The sequence below is a fragment of the Salvelinus alpinus genome, chromosome 9 (assembly GCF_045679555.1).
Source record: "Salvelinus alpinus chromosome 9, SLU_Salpinus.1, whole genome shotgun sequence".
Lineage (NCBI taxonomy): Eukaryota > Metazoa > Chordata > Actinopteri > Salmoniformes > Salmonidae > Salvelinus > Salvelinus alpinus.
In genome coordinates this window covers 52,339,719-52,360,835 of record NC_092094.1, presented here as the reverse complement: position 1 = coordinate 52,360,835, position 21,117 = coordinate 52,339,719, and the positions used below count along the sequence as shown (strand labels likewise).

General features: G+C 44.4%; 1 protein-coding gene across 1 annotated transcript in view; it reads left to right on the top strand.

Moving 5' to 3' along the window:
* Positions 1 to 21,117, top strand: part of LOC139584011 (phosphatidylinositol 4-phosphate 3-kinase C2 domain-containing subunit alpha-like) — a 53,272-nt gene that overhangs the window by 14,930 nt on the left and 17,225 nt on the right. The window contains exons 3-15 of the mRNA XM_071415551.1: positions 4,787 to 4,887; positions 5,591 to 5,751; positions 9,395 to 9,515; positions 12,584 to 12,695; positions 13,229 to 13,308; positions 13,449 to 13,512; positions 13,795 to 13,941; positions 17,148 to 17,172; positions 17,344 to 17,593; positions 18,865 to 18,987; positions 19,519 to 19,686; positions 19,861 to 19,969; positions 20,356 to 20,498. Of these exons, the coding sequence (XP_071271652.1) occupies positions 4,787 to 4,887; positions 5,591 to 5,751; positions 9,395 to 9,515; positions 12,584 to 12,695; positions 13,229 to 13,308; positions 13,449 to 13,512; positions 13,795 to 13,941; positions 17,148 to 17,172; positions 17,344 to 17,593; positions 18,865 to 18,987; positions 19,519 to 19,686; positions 19,861 to 19,969; positions 20,356 to 20,498 (1,604 nt within the window). The remainder of the gene's footprint in view (positions 1 to 4,786; positions 4,888 to 5,590; positions 5,752 to 9,394; positions 9,516 to 12,583; positions 12,696 to 13,228; positions 13,309 to 13,448; positions 13,513 to 13,794; positions 13,942 to 17,147; positions 17,173 to 17,343; positions 17,594 to 18,864; positions 18,988 to 19,518; positions 19,687 to 19,860; positions 19,970 to 20,355; positions 20,499 to 21,117) is intronic.

The following is a 21,117-nucleotide window of genomic DNA, read 5'->3' as shown; positions in this document are numbered from 1 at the left end:
CAGGTTTGTAAAATAAAAAAACATTAGAAGGGCCTTGGTCATCTCTGCAGCCATCCACCAATCAGGCCTTTATGGTCGAGTGGCCAGACGGAAGCCACTCCTAAGTAAAAGGCACACGACAGCCCGCTTGGAGTTTGCCAAAAGGCACCTAAAGGACTCTGACCATGAGAAACAAGACTCTCTGGTCTGATGAAACCAAGATTGAACTATTTGGCCTGAATGAGAAGTGTCACGTCTGCAGATAACCTTGCACCATCCCTATGGTGAAGAATGGTGGTGGCAGCATCATGCTGTGGGTATGGTTTTCAGCGGCAGGTACTGGGAGACTAGTCAAGAACGAGGCAAAGATGAACGGAGCAAAGTACAGAGATCCTTCATGAAAACCTGCTCAGGACCTCAGACTGGGGAGAAGTTTCACCTTCAAACAGGACAACGACCCTAAGCACACAGCCAAGACAATGCAGGAGTGGCTTTGGCACAAGTGTCTGAATGTCCTTGACTGGCCCAGCCAGAGCCCGGACTGTGCAGCGACGCTCCCCATGCAACCTGACAGAGCTTGAGAAGAATGGGAGAAACTCCCCAAATACAGGTGTGCCAAGCTTGTAACTTCATACCCAAGAAGACTCAAGGCTGTAATCGCTGTAAAGTACTGAGTAAACGGTCTGAATACTTATGTAAATGTGATATTTCATTTTTAATTTTTTTTTAAATAAATTTGCTGAAATTTATTTAACGGTTTTTGCTTTGTCATTATGGGGTATTGTGTGTAGATTGAGTGGGGGGGAATTATTTAATAAATTTTAGAATAAGGCTGTAATGTAACAAAATGTGGAAAAAGTCAAGGGGGGGACTGAATACTTTCCGAATGCACTGTGTGGAGAGTGTGAAGTTGTGAGTGAGCATGTGGACTTGTTTAAAACACACTTTTTAGCTTTGCTTTTCCTTAGGGTGTTTTTTAGCCGTTCAGTTTTTGTTTTAATTTTATTTTGATCCTCTTATGTAAGTTGTGTAGTAAATATTTCAGCTTTATTTAATAGTTTTTTTGTTTGTATTTTCCTGTAAAGCACATTGTTGTATTCCATGTCTTAAATGTGCTGTATAAATAACGCTTGATTTGATTTATACTACCGGGACATTTTGTTAGTCCCCACAAGGTCAAATGCTATTTATAGGGGGTTTAGGGATAAGGTAGAATTAGGGTTAGTTTTCGGGGTTAAGGTTAGGTTTTGGGGTTAGGGGGTTACCCAATAAGGTTACTTAAACGAGTGTGTGTGTTGGAGTCCAGTGAGTGTGCATTGAGTCAGTGTAAGGTTGAGGAAAGTAGAATAGACTCATGTCAATGGAAGTCTACAGTATTAGCAAACCACTAAAAACCTGGGCCAGTGAAGTGGGTACCATTCTAGGACTGTATATACAGGCAGCAGACCGGCACAAGCCTTGGACCATGAAGTGGTGTACTGTACCAGTTTAAGACAGACCCAAGACAGAGGAGCTGTTAAGCAGACCGGACCTGACTCAGAACAGTAGGGTGACTAGACCAAAGCCAACCAGAACAGATGAATGGTGTGAGTCACATGGGCCATACCCATCCCCTCAGGCTCCAGTACTCCTCCCCCCCCATTAAAAGCTGCTCAGAGGATGAAATGGAGAAAACAAAGACAGGCCTGTGTAACTGTACAGCCTGGTGTCTGTCCTGCAGGCTGTGTGTGTGTGTGTGTGTGATCATCTCCGCCTCATTGGATTATCTCTGCGTGTTTGTTTTCGATGAAAGGATCTTGTCTCAAAACACGAACACAGCTAATGCCTCTCACTCTTTTCCTGCCAACTGGAGACCTGGCTAGCTGGGATGCACAAGTTTTCTCTGAGAGCGAGAGATTGCCATCTCAGCCGTGTCAGAGCTACAAACACACTGATTTGTAGATATGTATCAGTTTTGTGATATTTTATGTCAAAACAAGAATGTGTTCGTCTCTGTAAGGGTTCTCCGTAAAATGGGTCGTGTTGATTAGGCAACGCAATGGAAAACGTTTTAAAACGCTTTGCGATGGAAAACAACAACAAAAAATGAGCATTTTCTTATTGGACAAGTCCAGGTAGTCCCTCCGTAGTTAAGTCCGTTTTCTTCCTTTTGGTGCCTAATGAACACAACCCTGATGCCTTTGCTTGTGGAGTGAAGTTTTTATAGGAACCGCAAAGCTGAGCAAAGTAGCTAATAAAATAATGCTAAATCTCCCGTCGTCGTTGTCTCTCTTTTTGTTCTGGCCACCGAAAATGACAAAACATAAAGAAGGCAAACTGATATGTTGCGATATATCATTAACGTTGTATTTCTCATGAAAGCAATTACAAATAGACGCAGTCATGACATCCTATTAACATAAAACATCTGTAAAGATGTGACTTTTTCTGAAAACAAAACTAACATTACATTTTTCCCCATGAAGTGTGTGTGTGTGTAGGCTGTGTCGTCAGTGGGTGTTAAAATGAGGTTGTGTATTTTAGATTTTTTTTTTTATATAAGGGTAGTTCCACGAAATGAGTCCCTTTAGGGTAGTGTAGCTTGTTGAACAAAAATGACCTGTGTTATTTCAGAAAATGTTTACATTCTGTCATGATGAGCACATGTTCAACTTAATAAAAAACCATGTTTTCCTATCGCAAGAGGTTAAATAAATCAGTGTCTGTAGTAAGTGCCAAGTAAAGTAAGTGATCATCACAATATTGACGATTTCATCTTAAATCAGCCATGAGTCTCTTTGTGACAGTGGGAATGTAAGCTCATTGTGGCCAATAGGGAGGACAATTAAATGCCAGCTTCACCAAAACATGTACATTGTTAAAAGATTTCTAGCCTGTCTATTTATGGCTAATAGGGTTGACGTGTTATGCTCGACCCATTCAGTTTTTCACCACGAAACACCAGAAGTTTGGGAAAAAGAGTAGAACACATGAAGTGTGTGTAGATCATGTTTAGATGGCTGTATTTTGCGTACGAGTCACTGAAGTGTAGAATGGGTCAAGAAGTGCAGTTACTTTGACAGTGGTAGCTATGCTGTGCAGTATGCCCCGAAAAGCTGTGCTATGTTGGTGAAAAATATTATTATAATTTTTTTTTCACTTTTCATACGTGCACTAGAAATCACACATTTGTTTTTGTTTTCAAATGTCTGCAACAAGTAACAACACACGAAAGTAACTCTGCATACCAGGCATTTTTGTAACCCTTCCCTATTCCCTCAGAGCAGAATCAAAGTCTTCCTCTGTGTGCATCGTGATGTCATTGAATTCCAACGCCTGTGTGTGCTTTTCTGCTGACTCACAGCAGACCAGGGAGAAGAGGCGGGATTTTAACTAGTAATTTCCTGTTGCACAGGAAACACATTCTTAGCCCCAACTAGTTAGTCAAATTATGGGGCGTTCCTCCTGCCAGTTCCCGGCAGCTTTTTCACTGCATCCAGGAATCTCTGAACTCAATTCCTAGAGGGGCCCATTTAGTGTGTGAATGTGTGTGTGTTTACCTTTTCCCCAATAGGAAAAATTCACTTGATGGGGATTCATTGCCTTCATATATCAAAATGTATCTGTTATTTTAGCTGCCTGCATACACCTCACTTACTTATATCAAAATGTGTCTGTTATTTTAGCTGCCTGCATACACCTCACTTACTTAGCACAATGCACAGGACTAATATAATCGAGCCTCCGTCAGTTTGTATAATGTGTAAATGTACACTCACCGGACAGTTTTTATTAGGTGCACCCTTCTAATACCGGGTCGGACCCCTCCTTTGCCTCCAGAACAGCCTCAATTATTCGGGGCATGGATTCTTCAAGTCGAAAACATTCCACAGGTTAGTTGGTCCATGCTGATGCGATGGCATCACGCAGATTGGATGGCGGTACACCACTGCCACCAGCCTATACCGTTGACAGCAGGCAGGATGGGTCCATGGACTCATGATGCTTATGCCAAATCCTGACTCTGCCATCAGCATGACACAGCAGGAACCGGGATTCGTTGAACCAGTCTATGTTTTTCCACTCCTCAATTGTCCAGTGTTGGTGATCTTGTTTTTAACTGATGGGAGTGGAACCCGGTGTGGTCGTCTGCTGCATCCGTGACAAGGATCGACGAGTTGTGCGTTCCGAGATGCCGATCTGCACTCCACTGTTGTACTGCGCTGTTATTTGTCTGTTTGTTGCCAGCCTATTAGCTTGCACGATTCTTGCCGTTCTCCTTCGATCTCTCTCACTAACGAGCTGTTTTCACCCCCAGGACTGCCGCTGACTGGATGTGTTTTGTTTGTCGCACCATTCTCTGTCAACCCTAGACACTGTCATGCGTGAAAAGCCCAGTAGGCCGGCCTTTTCTGGGATATTGGAACCAGCGCAACAGGCACCGGCGATCATACCACACTCAGTCACTTGTTTTGCCCATTCTAACGTTCAATTGAACAGTAACTGAATGCTTCGATGCCTGTCTGCCTGCTTTATACAGCAAGCCACGGCCTCGCGACTCACTTGTCTGTAGGAGTGATCCATTTATGTGAATGGGGGGGCGGTGAGTGTATACGTGCGTAGGTCCAATTAGGTGTTAAGGTCTTACTGCAATTGTACTTTTTGTATTTAATGTGTACCTTCCTAAACGAATACCAATTTAATTCCAGTTCCATATTAATTTAACACCAGTAAACCTATACACTTCCTCAATTGAGGTTGGCTCATGCACCTACTTCTTGTTTTGCTCACCATTTTGTCCCCTATGCTTTGTCTCATTGTCTCGCAGCACGATAAGGGAAGTGGGAAAGCACTGGCAAAGTACACTGCCCTGGAGGAAAAGGAAGCCCAGAACCTAGAAGTTGTAGCCTTCTGTGAAGACGTAGCAATGTAAGCTGTGTGTGTGTGTTCAGTATGTGTGTGTGTTCTGAGCACACACTTTAGTACTGTGTGAGTGTACGCAAAGGAGTGTGTGCACGCACAGTACTGTGTGTGTGCTGTAATTGCATGTTTGTGTGACTGGGTGTGTAGCCTCACTCCAGTCCTCTGGATGGAGTGATGATGTAGCTTTGCTCTGGAAATCGCTCTCCAGCATGGTGACATAACATCACCAACAAAGCAGTACACCATACACGCACACAGTGTAAAAGCTGCCCCATCTACCCCCATCCCTAATGGGAAAGCCATCGTTATAGACCACGAAGAGTCTTCACATGTAAATGAGAAGTATAGAGGCAATTGAGAGTAATCTCGATGACAGTTCAGTAAGCATCAATACATTAGTTCCTGAGTAATTATTCCATTCAGTAATGCTTTATTGGCAGAAAACACAGTACATGTGCAGCAAATATCACCAACAAGCAGAAGAGCTTTAGAAGAACTTTAGATCCCACAAGGAAGTACGGGAGGGGGAAGTTAAGTAGGAGAACTAATCACAGGAATTTAGTCAGTCCGTTATCTATTAGTTTATGCATGTGTAATAGGCCAGCAAACTTCCAGATTTGCAAACTAAGGTAATAAAAAGTAGAGAATCAATTCTATGTAAAGGTGACGTACTGGATTTCAATTGGCTGATTTTTATTAATTTTTTCAGACTGAGGTCAAAGTTTGCCCACGATGACCTCCACACCAACCCGGGGTACGTGCTGAGCGCGGTGATCCCCCAGAGGGACGGGGGAGGGGACAACGGCTGCAGCGTCAAGGTGTCCATCGAGATCTCTGAGTCCCAGGAGCCTGTCACCTTCACCTGCGACGGTAAGGACATATCACAACACCCTTACTAGGCGTGCTAAATTCTGATACCTCGGTTGGAGAATTCCAGGATTCAGGACCGAACACGTGGAGACACAATCCTCCAAATGGGATTTCTGGATAACCGAGGGATTTTGGGAACGTTTCTAAACTGTTGCAACCCTAACCCATACAGAGGTGCTCAGTGTCCTCAACCCTGGACCCTGGGTGTGCAGGCTGGTTGCTAAGATGCCTTTATAACCATAAAAGTAGGTTATTACTACATGCAATGACATCAAGGGGCCTCTTTAGAATGGAGCTCTCCCAGGTCTAATTAACCCAACTGCAAAAAAAAAGACAGAGCTCTTCAGATGACAGATAAGAATACTGGGCCAGAGGTCCAAAGGAGGAAGCAGCATTCGGGACAGATAGTTTTTTTTCTCCTTTTCTTTTTTTTGTGGAAACACGCCACATTCCCTCTCCTCACAAATAAAAGGTTGTGCCACTGCCCTGGAGCAGCTATGTCGGCCAAAGGGCTTCTCTATATTATGTTCACTCATTCGCCCACTGGGCTTTTGGTTTGATCTCTGGGGGTGCGTTGTCATTGGCTGACCCCAGGTTTGTAGCGCCGCCCCTGGATCCACCCCTCCAATGCCAGTCACTGATCTCTCTTGGCCTGGCCCCCTGTGACCAAGTTCTCTAATGGAGTCTGCTCTGAACTCCCTGGGTCCTGGCAGCGAATCAACACCAGCCTTTTGTGTGTGGATTCTATCTGTCCTTAATTGCTTTTTTATTTTAAAACCAAACTGGTATTGCTTGCTCGTTCCTGTGTGTGTGTGGCCAGTCCCACTAACCCAGTCTCTCTGTAACCAACCAACTGGTTATGCTGCCTCTTCTTTCTCATGTACTGTACAGCCAGGCCTGATTCGCTGTACAGTACAGATTCCCCCGATTGGCCACAATGGGGAAAAGCCAGGGTTGTATGTCGGCACACAGGAACAATGGCCTTCTCTCTCTTTTAGGAGGGGGGGGGAGTGTACGGGGGGGGTACAAGAGCAGGCTGAAAATATATTTTCTTTACCTCTTTCTTGTGTAATCTGTCGCGTTTCTCTCTCGGTCCTCAGGCAGGCCCCTCTGTTCTACTTCCACCTACATTCCACCAGCTTCCTAAATTTGGCGTGTGGAAAAATCTACCGGGGGTGAACAAAAACGCATTCCCAGATGACTCTTTCCCCAACTGCTACTGTTACAGCTTCTCTGCTCTGCTCTGACACTCTTACTGTATTTAACAGCCAGACAGAGCCGAGCTAGCTTCTGTTACCGGGGAGAAAAAAAACAATTAGTTCTTTCTTAGGCTAGAATCTTCAACTGCACGATTTAGGTTAGAGATTCCTTGCATACCTTGGCGTGGGGAGAGAGGAAACCCAGGGAACTGGCTGAGGTGGGTGTCTGGTGGCTTTGAGTGTGTTGGATGTCACCTTAGTCAAACCCCTCGTTTTTAGCTCTGTCTGCTGCAGTTCTCTGATCTGAAATGCCCCGCTCCCTTTGTCTTTTGATCTCTCTTGCCATCATACTCTCTCTCTCACTGTCTTGCTTTCCCTTATGTTCTCTCTCTCTTGCTATGTTGCTCTCTTTTTTTCTCTTTAAGTTCCTTTTTAAATCTGATGAAGAAGTAGACAGTAAAACGCAGAAATGGAGTTGTTTAAATTCCCTGTATTGATGATGAGAAATGCAGTTGTTCCTGTCCCTGTTGGTGCTGAGGTAATATGTCTGGGTTCTGCTTTGCCCTGGCAGGATCGCCCAGGACCTGGCCCCTTCCTGGCGGCTGATTGGATGTGAGCCCTCAATTGACGTCACTCATTGGCTGGGTATTCAAGTGCTAGCTAACGAGTTGCTAGAATCCTGCTGTGTTTCGAGACTAGTATTGTAATCATCGACACCAGTCCTGTCATAGACTGTTCTCCTTGCTACCGCAAGGCAAGCGGTACTGGAGCGCCAAGGCTAGGTCCAAGAGGCTTCAAAACAACTTCTACCCCCAAGCCAGAAGACTACTGAACATCTAATCAAATGGCATCCCAGACTATTTGCATTGCCCCCCCCCCCCCTCTTTTACACTGCTCCTACTCTGTTATTATCTGTGCATAAGTAACTTTAATAACTCTACCCACGTGTTTATATTACCTCAGTTACCTTGACTAACCGGTGCCCCCGCATGTTCTCTGTACCGCTGTATATAGTCTCGCTATTGTTATTTTACTGCTGCTCTTTAATTATTTGTTACTTTATTTCTTATTTTTGAGGTATTCTTCTTAAAACTGCATTGTTGGTTAGGGGCTTGTAAATAAGCATTTCACTGTAAGGTCTACACCTGCTGTATTCGGCGCATGTGACTAATAACGTTTGATTCGATTCTCCCGCTTTAGACCAGACCCAGCCCCTAAGCACCTATGTTGGTGTGCGTGTGTGACCACGCAAGTCGCAAACATTCCAGCACCATGTGTGAGTTCGTAGCGACACGCAAGAGGGCTTTTTTTCAGCACACACTCTCTGGAATGCCAGCCTGGTTCCAGATTTGTTTCTGCTGTCTTTCATCCTCCAATGACCATAAGAGGCAAGACAGCACAAACAGATCTGGCAACATGCTCCCAAAATGCCCTCTCTTCGGTTGTTGACCAGTTAGCCTGACAGGGATCCTTAGAAAGCCACCTCACAGCACCCACCCACTACCAAGATGTGACCAATCATAACGCACTCTAAATTCACCAATAGGCCTTCTAGTATTGTTTCCTTAATACTAAGTCCAGTCCATTCCTCTGTAGGGTGTGGGGTTGTTATTGCTGGAGAGCCCGGGGTGGTCTGTGTGTGTGTGCTGGCATCAAACGGAGGAGAAACCAAGAACCCCCCCCCCCCCACTTCTAGAAGTGGCAGAACAATCTGTTTTGTGTCAGGTTACACATGCGTACACACAGTCACATACACACGTTTCATTCTCCGCCAAATATTTCCCAGGAAACATGCCCATGTATACGAACATAAGGCTTTTCCAATAACACAGTATCGTAATGCAGCCTGAGATCATTCACTGAACCGTTTTAATTCGATTAAGATAGGGGAGATCAAATTAGCCTGGTCTCAGATCTGTTTGTGCCATCTTGCCAACTCATATACGCTCATTGTCACGCCAGTGACTAGGAGTGGGCGAGACGGCACATACAGATCTCGGACCAGGTTAGGTATGAATATAGTTTGACTTGAACCACCCACACTGTAATCCCATCTGAGAGGACCTTTGCGATATTGTTTTATGAAACTGCTATCTGGACAATTATTGACTCCTTTTTCCATGAGCGATAGTTTCTGACCGTTCCGTCGGGCCTCTTGGACTTGAAATCATCACTTTATTGGGTGGATCAGAAGCTCTTGATTCCTTGTTTATTGAGAATCTGGCTGCTTCTTCTTCTCCTACCTGTGGCCTAGAGGTGGACAAACGGCACCTTGCTTTATTAGTGTGGTGGTGTCCTTGTGTTCACCTGTCTAATCAATGATTTTTTCAAGGAATGGAGGAAGGAAGGATGCACTTTTAAAGAAATTGAACAGGAGACTTTGTATGCCATTGTGCTTGCTGTAACTCTCACTCACTCTCCCCACCTTTCTCCTCCTCCCTTAGTGAGTTCTCCTGTAGAGCTCCTCATCATGCAAGCCCTGTGTTGGGTCCACGACGACCTCAACCAGGTGGACATCGGCAGCTACGTCCTCAAGGTCTGCGGCCAAGAGGAGGTGCTGCAAAAGTGAGCACACACACACACACAAATGTAAAACCCTGGCCTCCACATTTCCCACAATCCTACACGCACACACACAACCACACACACACTGGCACACAACCCCACGCTGACACCTGCGTTTCCCACAATCCTGCCTCTAAGTGTCCTCTCGCCCTCGCAGAGAGAGGAGAAGAGGAGCGAGATTAAACAAGAATATCAACAAGCTCACTGCCAACATTCCTCAAGCAGGGAGCCATTTGTCTTTAATTGTGTTAGGGAAATGTTTCCTTTTGGCCATTTTGCCAGTTCTGTTGCAAAAGCAACAGTCAGGAGGGCAGGGGCTGCTTTTACTAATTAAGAACAGAGGGGTTGTGCAAAAGCAGGTTTTGTTTTAAAGACTTCTTTGGCATAAATACTCTTAGGTCAAGTGTGTGTGTTGGTGATGTGTCGGGTTGACTCATAACCCGCAGTTATATCCACTGGGCCGGGCAGGTTTAGGGTGGTGAAATATTGTGCGGCTGATGGGGTGCGTGGGTGACGGGCAGGTTGAATAAAGCAAACTCTGTATTATAAATGTGTCATTCTTGTGCAATTTATACCTAGGCTACATTGAGGTTTTTATTCCATTATTTATCTCTAGTGTTAGTGCGTAAGCCTAAACTTCAGGGCCTAACTGTATGCGTGCCAAATACATGGCTATTGCCAAGTGCTTTTGGGAACTTAGGCAGAAAATGTTGACTTCGATCCACTGAGGGGAAAAAATGGACAATGTTGGAGTTGAATTCAATTTAAAAAAAATTAAATACAAAAAAACTGGAAAATAGCGAGGTTGAAAATAAAGAGAAGGGAGGGCCAGAACAGTAGGCTAATGTTTGGGAAATATGTTGTGTGATTTGTGAGGTGCTATACAAATTCGACAGTCAGAAGACGGGGACTTCAAGTATGGTACGTCAAGGGAACTGTACTGTTCAGATGGGTTAAATGGAATAGTAACTGAAGTCCGGACGCTCACTGTAGGTCTATAACCTCTCACATAGCCTAATCTATTAACTTCGGCAGCATTAAGCAGTTTTTTTTCAGTAAAATGATACACCAAATGTACATTTTCACTCGAACAGGAGTGGAGAAATATTATTTATTTATTTCAGCATCTTGAGAGAATGAATGTGTGGTTAGGGACCGTCTGTAAAGTTGCTATCTTTATCAGCATCATAAAAGCTGATTTAGTATTACAACCACATAAAATATGCATCCAAGCCAAACTGAAATCTTATCAGAAACATGTTGGGTCATTTTCACAGCTTTTAATTCCCTTAAAAACCGGTCAAACGGATGTTTGGATGGAAACTCATTCCCATTTTTTTTGTTTTGTTATTGCATTTTCTCCACGGTTCTTCAACATCTTTGCTGCAGGAGAGAAGAAGAGATGAATGAGAAATTGACCAATGTCAACTAGATTGAAGCATGCGTTCTATCGATGTATGACATATTTTCTGGTGAGCAAGGGTTTATTTAGTATTCTAGGGCAACAAGTAATGAAAGAAGAGAAGCTGCATGTATCTAATTATAGACAAGTTGACTAACAAATAGTCTACCAAAGTGTTGAAAATTATAAGCAGAAAAATAGGCATATCTAAATTGAGCTTTAAAAAAATCCTGCACCCCCGACAACAAAAGAGTTTATTATTTATTTATTTATTTATTTTTACCCCCTTTTCTCCCCAATTTTCGTGGTATCCAATTGCTAGTAATTACTATCTTGTCTCATTGCTACAACTCCCGTACGGGCTCGGGAGAGACGAAGGTCGAAAGCCATGCGTCCTCCGAAACACAACCCAACCAAGCCGCACTGCTTCTTAACACAGCGCGCCTCCAACCCGGAAGCCAGCTGCACCAATGTGTCGGAGGAAACACCGTGCACCTGGCTCCCTTGGTTAGCGCGCACTGCGCCCGGCCCGCCACAGGAGTCGCTGGTGCGCGATGAGACAAGGATATCCCTACCGGCCAAACCCTCCCTAACCCGGACGACGCTAGGCCAATTGTACGTCGCCCCACCGACCTCCCGGTCGCGGCCGGCTGCGACAGAGCCTGGGCGCGAACCCAGAGTCTCTGGTGGCGCAGCTAGCGCTGCGATGCAGTGCCCTAGACCACTGCGCCACCCGGGAGGCCCTAGACAACAAAATAGTTTTGGTGCGGGCCTCAAGTTTTCACTTTATCACATATAGTCAGGCGGTTATGAATGGGTTATTAACAATTGCGGGAGGCTGCAGGTGATCAAATAGTTGACCCGCGTAGCACGTGTGTGTCTTTCTGTGTGTGTTGCTTGCATGCACTACATTTTTAGAGACTTGGGTCAGTTTCGCTTTGTGTCAAGCTACAAATTCCCCAGTGTGTTTATCTGTACTCTCCCGGCCTTGTCTGGTCTTGGCAAGCCCTCAGAAGGTCCTGGAATGTTTCCATTGCTCCCAGACCCTGCTAAGCATAGCATCTCTCTCAGGTCAGGTCCCCCTCTGGCCCTTTAGATTCATTGGAACTCTTTAACTTTTAAGTGGGTTTTAAGTGTTTAGTTCTAAGTTACTCTTGGGTTTAATGTCCTTGTGTACACCAACGGCCTTAACCGATGAATCTGAATTACTATGGCCTAGTTCCATTTGGCCTACTTCCTTACCATTCAACGCCATTGATTTGAAAGGTTAGATTAGGTGGAAACCAGATGACGGACGTTCCACCATAACCTATTGGAAGGCTAGTTGGAGCCACTACCATATTGCTGATTCGTCCCTTTTCCCATAATTTTAGATCTATGAACACCAAAAGGAAAGGTGGTAAGGGCTTGGGGCTAAGTGCTGAAACGGAACTGGGCTCATTCCTCACAATGTTCCGAGCATAATGCTATAACTGCTGGGTGTTGTTCATTTGGGCACGCAACGGGAAACCTTTGTAAACTTCTTGAAATAAAAACAAACTTGTGCATTTCTTATTGGACCAAATCCAGGTTGTCCCTTTGTTTCCTTCTATTTGGTACCTAATGGACAAGACCCTAATATCATATTTGACCTTAGACCCCCTGTGGCCCTGTGTCCTCTCCATAGTAAGCACAGCCTGGGCAGCCACGAGTACGTACAGAACTGCAGGAAGTGGGAGGCAGAGATCAAGCTCCAGCTGCTCTCCCAGAGCACCATGAGAAGGGATCTGGCACGAACGGTAAGACCTAACCAACCTACCAACCTACCAATCAGTGATGTAGCACTTTGATGTGTGTTTAAAGCTCAAAAGTAGAATAAGACCAGCTAAAGGTCAAAGGCCTGGAGGAAAGTTAATGAAATAGACAGATGCCTAGAAAAGAGAACTTCAAACTTGCAGGGACGGGCAGACTTGCAGGGAGACGGGCAGACTTGCAGGGAGACGGGCAGACTTGCAGGGAGACGGGCAGACAGGCTGGCTATCATAAATACCTCGTTAAAGCAAACATTCAAGAAATACTGACCTTATTGGTAAGACCGACACACGCCATTTGAAACCTAGCAGTGTCAGGCCTGTAAGTTCAAGGTTCTTCCTATATACTTCAAAAGCGTGTTCACTTCAACAGTGACGTCGTTCACGGTAAGATGCAATCATATTAAGACCTTTCATCAAAAGCTTGTCGAACTGCACTCCAGAAATGAGCCGACTTTGAAACCCTAGTGTGATTCGAGGGAGGCCGCAGTGAAATGTCATGGTTTGTTGTGTGCACGCAGGCGGAAGACGACACCTCTCAGGTGGACTTGGAGAGGCACTTGGGCCAAGTGGAGAGGCCGTTCAAGGAGAACGTCACCAGGTAGGAACATGCCTTTCTTTCTGCTCCTTATCGCGTCATCTTAGCCATTGTCTGAGGCCAAACATGGCCATCTAGAATTCCCGATAACGGCTGAGATTTCTGTGATTGGATAATTCGTTCTCTCTCTCTCTCTGTCTCAGACAAGGGCTGGCTGACTATCTGGAAGGCTATCACAATCAAGTCAACATCTGCCTGCAGAATGAGGTAGCTTATGAAGTTAATTCACATCTTTGACACTGCACTGAAGACCCTAAATGTTTCTGTGATAGCGGATGGTTGTGGTGTAAAATTGCTATCAGGCGTTGAGTAGTGGTTGTTCATTGTGTGTATAGTTCACACATGCTTGCGACAGGCCTATAAATTCCTGGATGACATGTGCTCTAGAAATGGCACATCTGTTTCAAGAATCACTTTTGAATTGTTGAGTAACTGAACAGAGATTGTGTACGCCCACACACACTTGACAATGACTTTGTTCCACCACAGAGCACCCAATATAAGACGGTGGATCGGGTGGTGCAGACAGTGAAGAACCTTTGCTGTGCCCTGGACGAGGTGGAGACGCAGGCCATCACAGAAGCAGTGAGAAGGGTTAAGCATTCTGTCAACCTCCCCAGGACACGCTCGCCAGAGGTGGGTCCAATGATGTCTAACCATCATATGAATATGTAAAGGCACAGTACCAGTCAAAAGTTTGGACACACCTACTCATTCCAGGGTTTTTCTTTATTTTTTATTTTTTCTACATTGTAGAATAATAGTGAAGACATCAACACTATGAAATAACACATATGGAATCATGTAGTAACCAAAAAAGTGTTAACTTCTCTAGGGTAGGGGGCAGCATTCGGAATTTTGGATGAAAAGCATGCCCAAATTAAACGGCCTGCTTCTCGGGCCCAGAAGATATGATATGCATATAACTGGTAGATTTGGATAGAAAACACTCTAAAGTTTCCAAAACTGTTAAAATAGTGTCTGTGTCTATAAAATAGTGTCTAGTGTCTGTATAACAGAACTGATTTGGCCAAAAGCCAGAAAAAATGTAGCACGCCAAATTCAAATATATTACTATAAAAATCAATCTTTCATGAAATCACACATGAAAGATACCAAATTAAAGCTACACATGTTGTGAATCCAGCCAACATGTCTGATTTCAAAAAGGATTTACGAGGAAAGCACACCAAACAATTATGTTAGCTCAGTACATAGCCACAGAAAAATACAGCCATTTTCCCAGCAAAAGATAGTAGTCACAAAAAGCAGAAATAGAGATAAAATTAATCACTAACCTTTGATCTTCATCAGATGACACTCATAGGACATCATGTTACACAATACATTTATGTTTTGTTCGATAATGTGCATATTTATATCCACAAATCTCGGTTTACATTGGCGCCATGTTCAGAAATGCCTCCAAAATATCCAGAGAAATTGCAGAGAGCCACGTCAAATAACAGAAATACTCATCATAAACTTTGATGAAAGATAAATGTTTTACACAGAATTAAAGATACACTTGTTCTTAATGCAACCGCTGTGTCAGATTTAAAAAAAAAACTTTACGGAAAAAGCACGGCGCTCAGATTTAACAACATTTCTCCGCCATGTTGGAGTCAACAGAAATACGAAATTACATCATAAATATTCCCTTACCTATGATTATCTTCATCAGAATGCACTGCCAGGAATCCTAGTTCCACAAATTGTTGTTTTGTTCGATAATGTCCATTACTTATGTCTAAGTAGCTACTTTTGCTAGCATGTGTAGTACACGTGTCCAAACGCTCGCGCAGATGCAGGCAAACGTCGGAGGAAAACTTCATAAAGTTATATTACAAGTCGAATAAACTGGTCAAAGTAAGTAGAGAATCGATCTTCAGGATGTTGTTATCATATATATCCAATAACGTTCCAACCGGAGCATTCCTTCATGTCTGTAGAAGTTATGGAACGCAAGGCGATATCATGAGGAAAGCGCATGACCAGGAACTGGCAATCTGCCAGACCACTGACTCATTCCTCTCTCATCCGGCCCCACAACACAGTATAAACTTCATTCAACGTTCTACCGACTGTTGACATCTAGTGGAAGGCGTAGGAAGTGCAAACAGATCCATATATTACAGGGAATTGAATAAGCGATGAGTTTAACATGGACCAGCCTCAGAATTCTCTTTTCCTGTTTGGATTTCCTCTCAGGTTTTTGCCTGCCATATGAGTTCTGTTATACTCACAGACATCATTCAAACAGTTTTAGAAACTTAAGAGTGTTTTCTATCCAATAGCAATAATAATATGCATATATTAGCATCTGGGACAGAGTAGGAGGCTGTTCAATCTGGGCACGCTATTCATCCAAAAGTGAAAATGCTGCCCCCTATCATAAAGAAGTTAAAGACCAAGTCCATATTATGGCAAGAACAGCTCACATAAGCAAAGAGAAACGACTGTCCACCATTACTTTGACTGACCTTCATGTCTTAATGTGGAAAATTTCAAGAACTTTGAACGTTTCTTCAAGTGCAGTTGCAAAAAACCATCAAGCACTATGATGAAACTGGCTCTCGTGAGGACCGCCACAGGAAAGGAAGACCCAGAGTTACCTCTGCTGCAGAGGATAAGTTCATTAGAGTTACCAGACTCAGAAATTGCAGCCCAGAGTTCAAGTAACAGACACATCTCAACATCAACTGTTCAGAGGAGGCTGCGTGAATCAGGCCTTCATGGTCGAATTGCTGCAAAGAAACCACTATTAAAGGACACCAATAAGAAGAGACTTGCTTGGGCCAAGAAACACGAGCAATGGACATTAGACCGGTGGATATCTGTCCTTTTGGTCTAATGAGTCCAAATTTGAGATTTTTGGTTCCAACCGCCATGTCTTTGTGAGACGAAGAGTAGGTGAACGGATGATCTCTGCATGTGTGGTTCCCACCGTGAAGCATGTAGGAGGAGGTGTGATGGTGTGTGGGTGCTTTGCTTGTGACACTATCTGTGATTTATTTAGAATTCAAGGCACACTTAACCAGCATGACGACCACAGCATTCTGCAGCGATACTCCATCCCATCTGGTTTGCACTTAGTGGGATCATTTGTTTTTCCACAGCACAATGACCCAACTCACCTCCAGGCTGTGTAAGGGCTATTTGACCAAGTAGGAGAGGGATGGAGTGCTACATCAGACGACCTGGCCTCCACAATCACCCGACCCCAACCCAATTGAGATGGTTTGGGATGAGTTGGACCGCAGAGTGAAGGAAAAGCAGCCAACAAGTGCTCAGCATATGTGGGAACTCCTTCAAGACTGTTGGAAAAGCATTCCTCATGAAGCTGGTTGAGAGAATGCCAAGAGTGTGCAAAGCTGTCATCAAGGCAAATGGTGGATACTTTGAGGAATCTTAAATATAAAATATTTATTTGGTTACTACATGATTCCATATTTACATTTACATTTTAGTCATTTAGCAGACGCTCTTATCCAGAGCGACTTTGTGTTATTTCATAGTTTTGACATCTTCACTATTATTCTACAATGTAGAAAATAGTAAAAATTAAGAGAAACCCTGGAATGAGTAGGTGTGTCTGAACTTTTGACTGGTACTGTATGTCTATTGGTTGGTCACTTCTACCACTCACTCACTCACTCACTCACACACACACACACACACACACACACACACACACACACACACACACACACACACACAGACATATTGATATATAGCTGTCAGACATACACATCTGTCTCACTGCAGCGAAAGGGCGTAGGATAGTTTAACAGGAGATGGAATTCTAGCAGTTATCATATCTGTGTACTTTTCTATCTCAGGTGGGCTCCAAATCCTCAGCAAATGGTGAGTGCTACAACAACAAGTCACATTTTTCACACACATCAAAAGTTTTACTCCGCAATATGACTTTGATCAGTCCATAATCACACACAGTGGGGCAATTCCTGCTTCCAGAAATCAACAACAAAAACAGTTCAAATCCTTTGCGCTAACGTAACCCTCTGACCCATCCAGGTCACCTCAGCCCCGTGGAGGAATGCATGGGCTTCCTGACGGATGCCGTCTACGACCTGGCCAAGCTTTACCTGCGCTCCTTCTGCCCCGCCGCCTCCTCTACCTCTTCCCCCGACCCCTCCAACTCCCAGCATGTCGAGGGGGAGTCTGCTGCGGAGGGGCGTGGCAGCAAGGAGGCCTCGGGCACCACGGACCATCTGCAGTTCACCCTGTTCGCCATGCACGGCATCCCCGCTGTCTGGGTCAGCAGGTGTGTGTAACCCCAGTCCAATATACCATTTTACGTTTTCTGGATTGCAGTAAGGAAGATACCTGAGACTATAGTTTCCACCTTTTTAAGAAGGACTTGGCCTCAGAATTGATACTCTTGTTGTCTTGCTCCTCCGTTGTTTCTCTCCGTGTCTTATTTCCCCCATCACGGTATCCAATTCCACCAAGGCTTTAATCTATTTATGGTGTCTTTCTGTCTGGAATAGACTTGAGCCAACCTTTCCATTCAGTGAGCATAATCTTGCACGACTTGGGGACTTGGGGAGTGGCACATTTGGCGACTCTCACTCCAGGGTTGTGTTCAATATGGTTCACAACAGAAAGCGTTGTAAAATGTAAAATGTTTTGCAACGGAAAACAACAATGTGCGTTTCTTATTGGACAAGGCTAGGTAGTTCCTCCCTGTTTCAGTCATTTTTTTCCGTTTGGTGCCGAATGAAAAAAGATCCAGGCTTGATGGGAGGGAGGAAGGTCCAAAATGCCACTGTAAAACGCCGTCCAGGACTCAAGTATTTTTATGGTAGGCAGACGACCGCTTCAAAAAGAGAGGATCTGGTTAATAACAGGCTGTTTCTTTCTGCCCGTCATCCATAGGGCCTCGTCCAAGAGCTATTTTTAGGAGATATGGAAAACATTTTTGAGCACCATACCAAAGGAGGTCTGAAAATATTTATCCCATAACACAAGGCCAGAAGTGTTCCCCTGAAAATGTTTAGTCCCGAACTAACAGCTACTCTGTGTTCCAAAATGATTGCATTGCTGGACTCGTCCCTCGTCATCATGGCTTGAGTGCTTTGCTCTTTTGTGGCTAGCGTCCTATGACAAACACACATGCAAACACACACACACACCATCTGTAGGCACAGTGATGCATCATGTCACCAGCGACAGTGGAGGCACGCATACCATGCTGTGTCGAAGCACAAGACTCATGGCATTGAGCAATAAGAAATATTTTGGAATCCCAAATGGTTCACTGCCTGGTATTGTGCTCATAAAATGCAATGTCTTTCATAATGTGAAAGACATGGAACTGTTTAAATAAGAGGAGCCAATTTAACAAAATCTGCATTTGATAAATGGTTCTGAGAGCTCTGTTAGTAGTGTATTAAAGAATGCACTAGTGTGGCTTAATTAGGTACAGAGGACGACTGTGTTTTATGGACAAGAGTCTATTCTCTCTGTGTACATGGATGGGAGTTTAACTTGTTCATTCATAATTTGTTCATTTCTTCCTCCCTTCTTTTGCAGCTATGAGAAGTACTATCTGATGTGTGCTTTGACTCACAACGGCAGGAACCTGTTCAAGCCCATCCAGTCCAAGAAAGTGGCCACCTACAAGAGCTTCTTCTACCACATCAAATGGGACGAAATGTACGTGAAATATAATGGCTAGTTATAGTAGTGTTTATGTTGAATGATGTGCCTCTTTAGGATCAAAATGTAGACTAGGGTCAAATGTTCTTCGCTTCTGTCATGCAGGCTCCAACACAACGTACATAGCATGACAATAATACAAACTGATAGCCAAGACATGATAACATTAAAGGCGAGGTCTGTTACCCATAATCAGTGTGTCGTTCAGCCTATCACTGGATACAATTACTAGTAATAGATAGCAGATTCCACTTGCAGACACTTTGATCCAAAGCATCTTGCAGGACAGTGAGGGATACTGTACTTGTTTTGTATGTGATCCTTGCGGGAATTGAGTCCTCATACCAACTGAGCCACAAACAGTATGATGATGATCTAAGAATATAGTCACAGGCTAGTGGGAATACAGACTCACAAGCTATGCACATTCATACTTATTCACTATTCTCACTCCAATCCCTCTCCATTTTCCACCATGATTCCCACTCCATTTTCCCCCCTTATTCTCACTCTGTTCCCTCTTTCCAGGATCAACTTTCCAATGGCGGTGGCCCTGCTTCCATTGGAGTCAATGCTGACTCTGTCCCTCTTTGGGGTCCTGAACCAGAACGCCAGCGGCTCCCCGGACTCCAACAAACAGCACAAGGGACCAGAAGTGCTGGGCAAAGTCTCCCTGCCCCTATTTGACTTCCGACGGTGATGCGCAACACATTTAGTAGTGTGGTTGACTGTGCAATTGCTGTTTGTGTGTTTTGTTGTGTTGCATGGCATTTGAATGAGTGTATTTCAAGAGTTGATTGTGTAAATAGCTGTCTGTTGGGGTGCTTTGTGTGTTGCTATGCATGTTAATGCTTACGCGTGTTTTTCCAGGGTGCTGGCGAGGGGAACCAAGCTGCTGTGTCTGTGGACCTCTTCTCAGGCTGCCTCTGCTGCAGCCGGGATCCGGAGGAAGAACCTGGCCGAGAGGATCATACTGCAGGTGACTCCACGACTCTACACAGCAATACTGTACCCATAGAAAATTACTAGAGCGCGCTTTCCCGTCCAAGTCGATGTTCTGCGATTTTCTTATGTGTAGGTCCTGTTCAAATGCAAATCTTCCCTCCTTTTTCAAAGCAATCAGTGATTCAACACAATTGGACAGGTGAAGCCAAGCACCTGTTCAATCATGTTAGATCAGTTTTAACCTCAAGCAAATTGAAGAAAAAGCTTTTTTTCTTTTAAAAGTACTTCAAACAGGCCCCAAAATCTCTCTTAAACTCCCCTATCTCAAACACATTTCCCATTTTGTGGTGTCCTAATGTGTGTGTACCCATGCACGTTTGTGTGTCTGCCTAACCATTCCGTGACCCCCCCCCCCTCCAGGTCGACTTCCCCAGCCCAGTGGTGGACGTGCTGTACGTTGGGCACCAGGAGAGCCCCTGCCCTGACCCCAACACCCTGGAGGAGCTGGACCCTGACCTGCGCCGCCGGGTGGAGAAACTTTGCAGCCGAGCCTCTACCTTCGGGTACTGTGTCTGTCGTCATGATATAATACATGAGTTATGATGACACAAACTGTTATGAACCTTCCTTCATAAGGCCCTACATATCACGATCATAATTATGACACAGCAGTTGTCACAAACCGTCATGGCCGCTAGTCTCTCACGGTTTATGACAACTGCTAGGTCATAATTGTGATCGTGATATGTAGGGCCTTATGAAGGAAGGTTCATAACAGTTTGTGTCATAACTTTGTCAATAGCTGACACCAGCTGCCATTATGACAACTGTTATGTCATTATTATAATGGTGTTATGTAGGGCCTTACGGAGGCTTTATCCCCAAATGACTCTCCAGTCCTCCCAGACCATAGATGGCTGTCTGTCCTCATTCCAGTGTCTGTTCCCCCAGACGTTTAACTGTGGGCATATAAATGCCCACTTAAACCCACCCCAGGCTGCCAGCCAGATTCATTACCCTTTTCCCAGCCTCCACAGAGAGCAATTTCTTCTAAAGCGCTAATCCCTTTACTTTCTCTGAGCTTTCTCTCATTTACTCCGATTATAACCACATGGTTTTGCTAGGGTGTATTTCCGAGTCCTAAAGGTTATCTCAGAACAAGAGTGAAGCTAACCTGAAAGG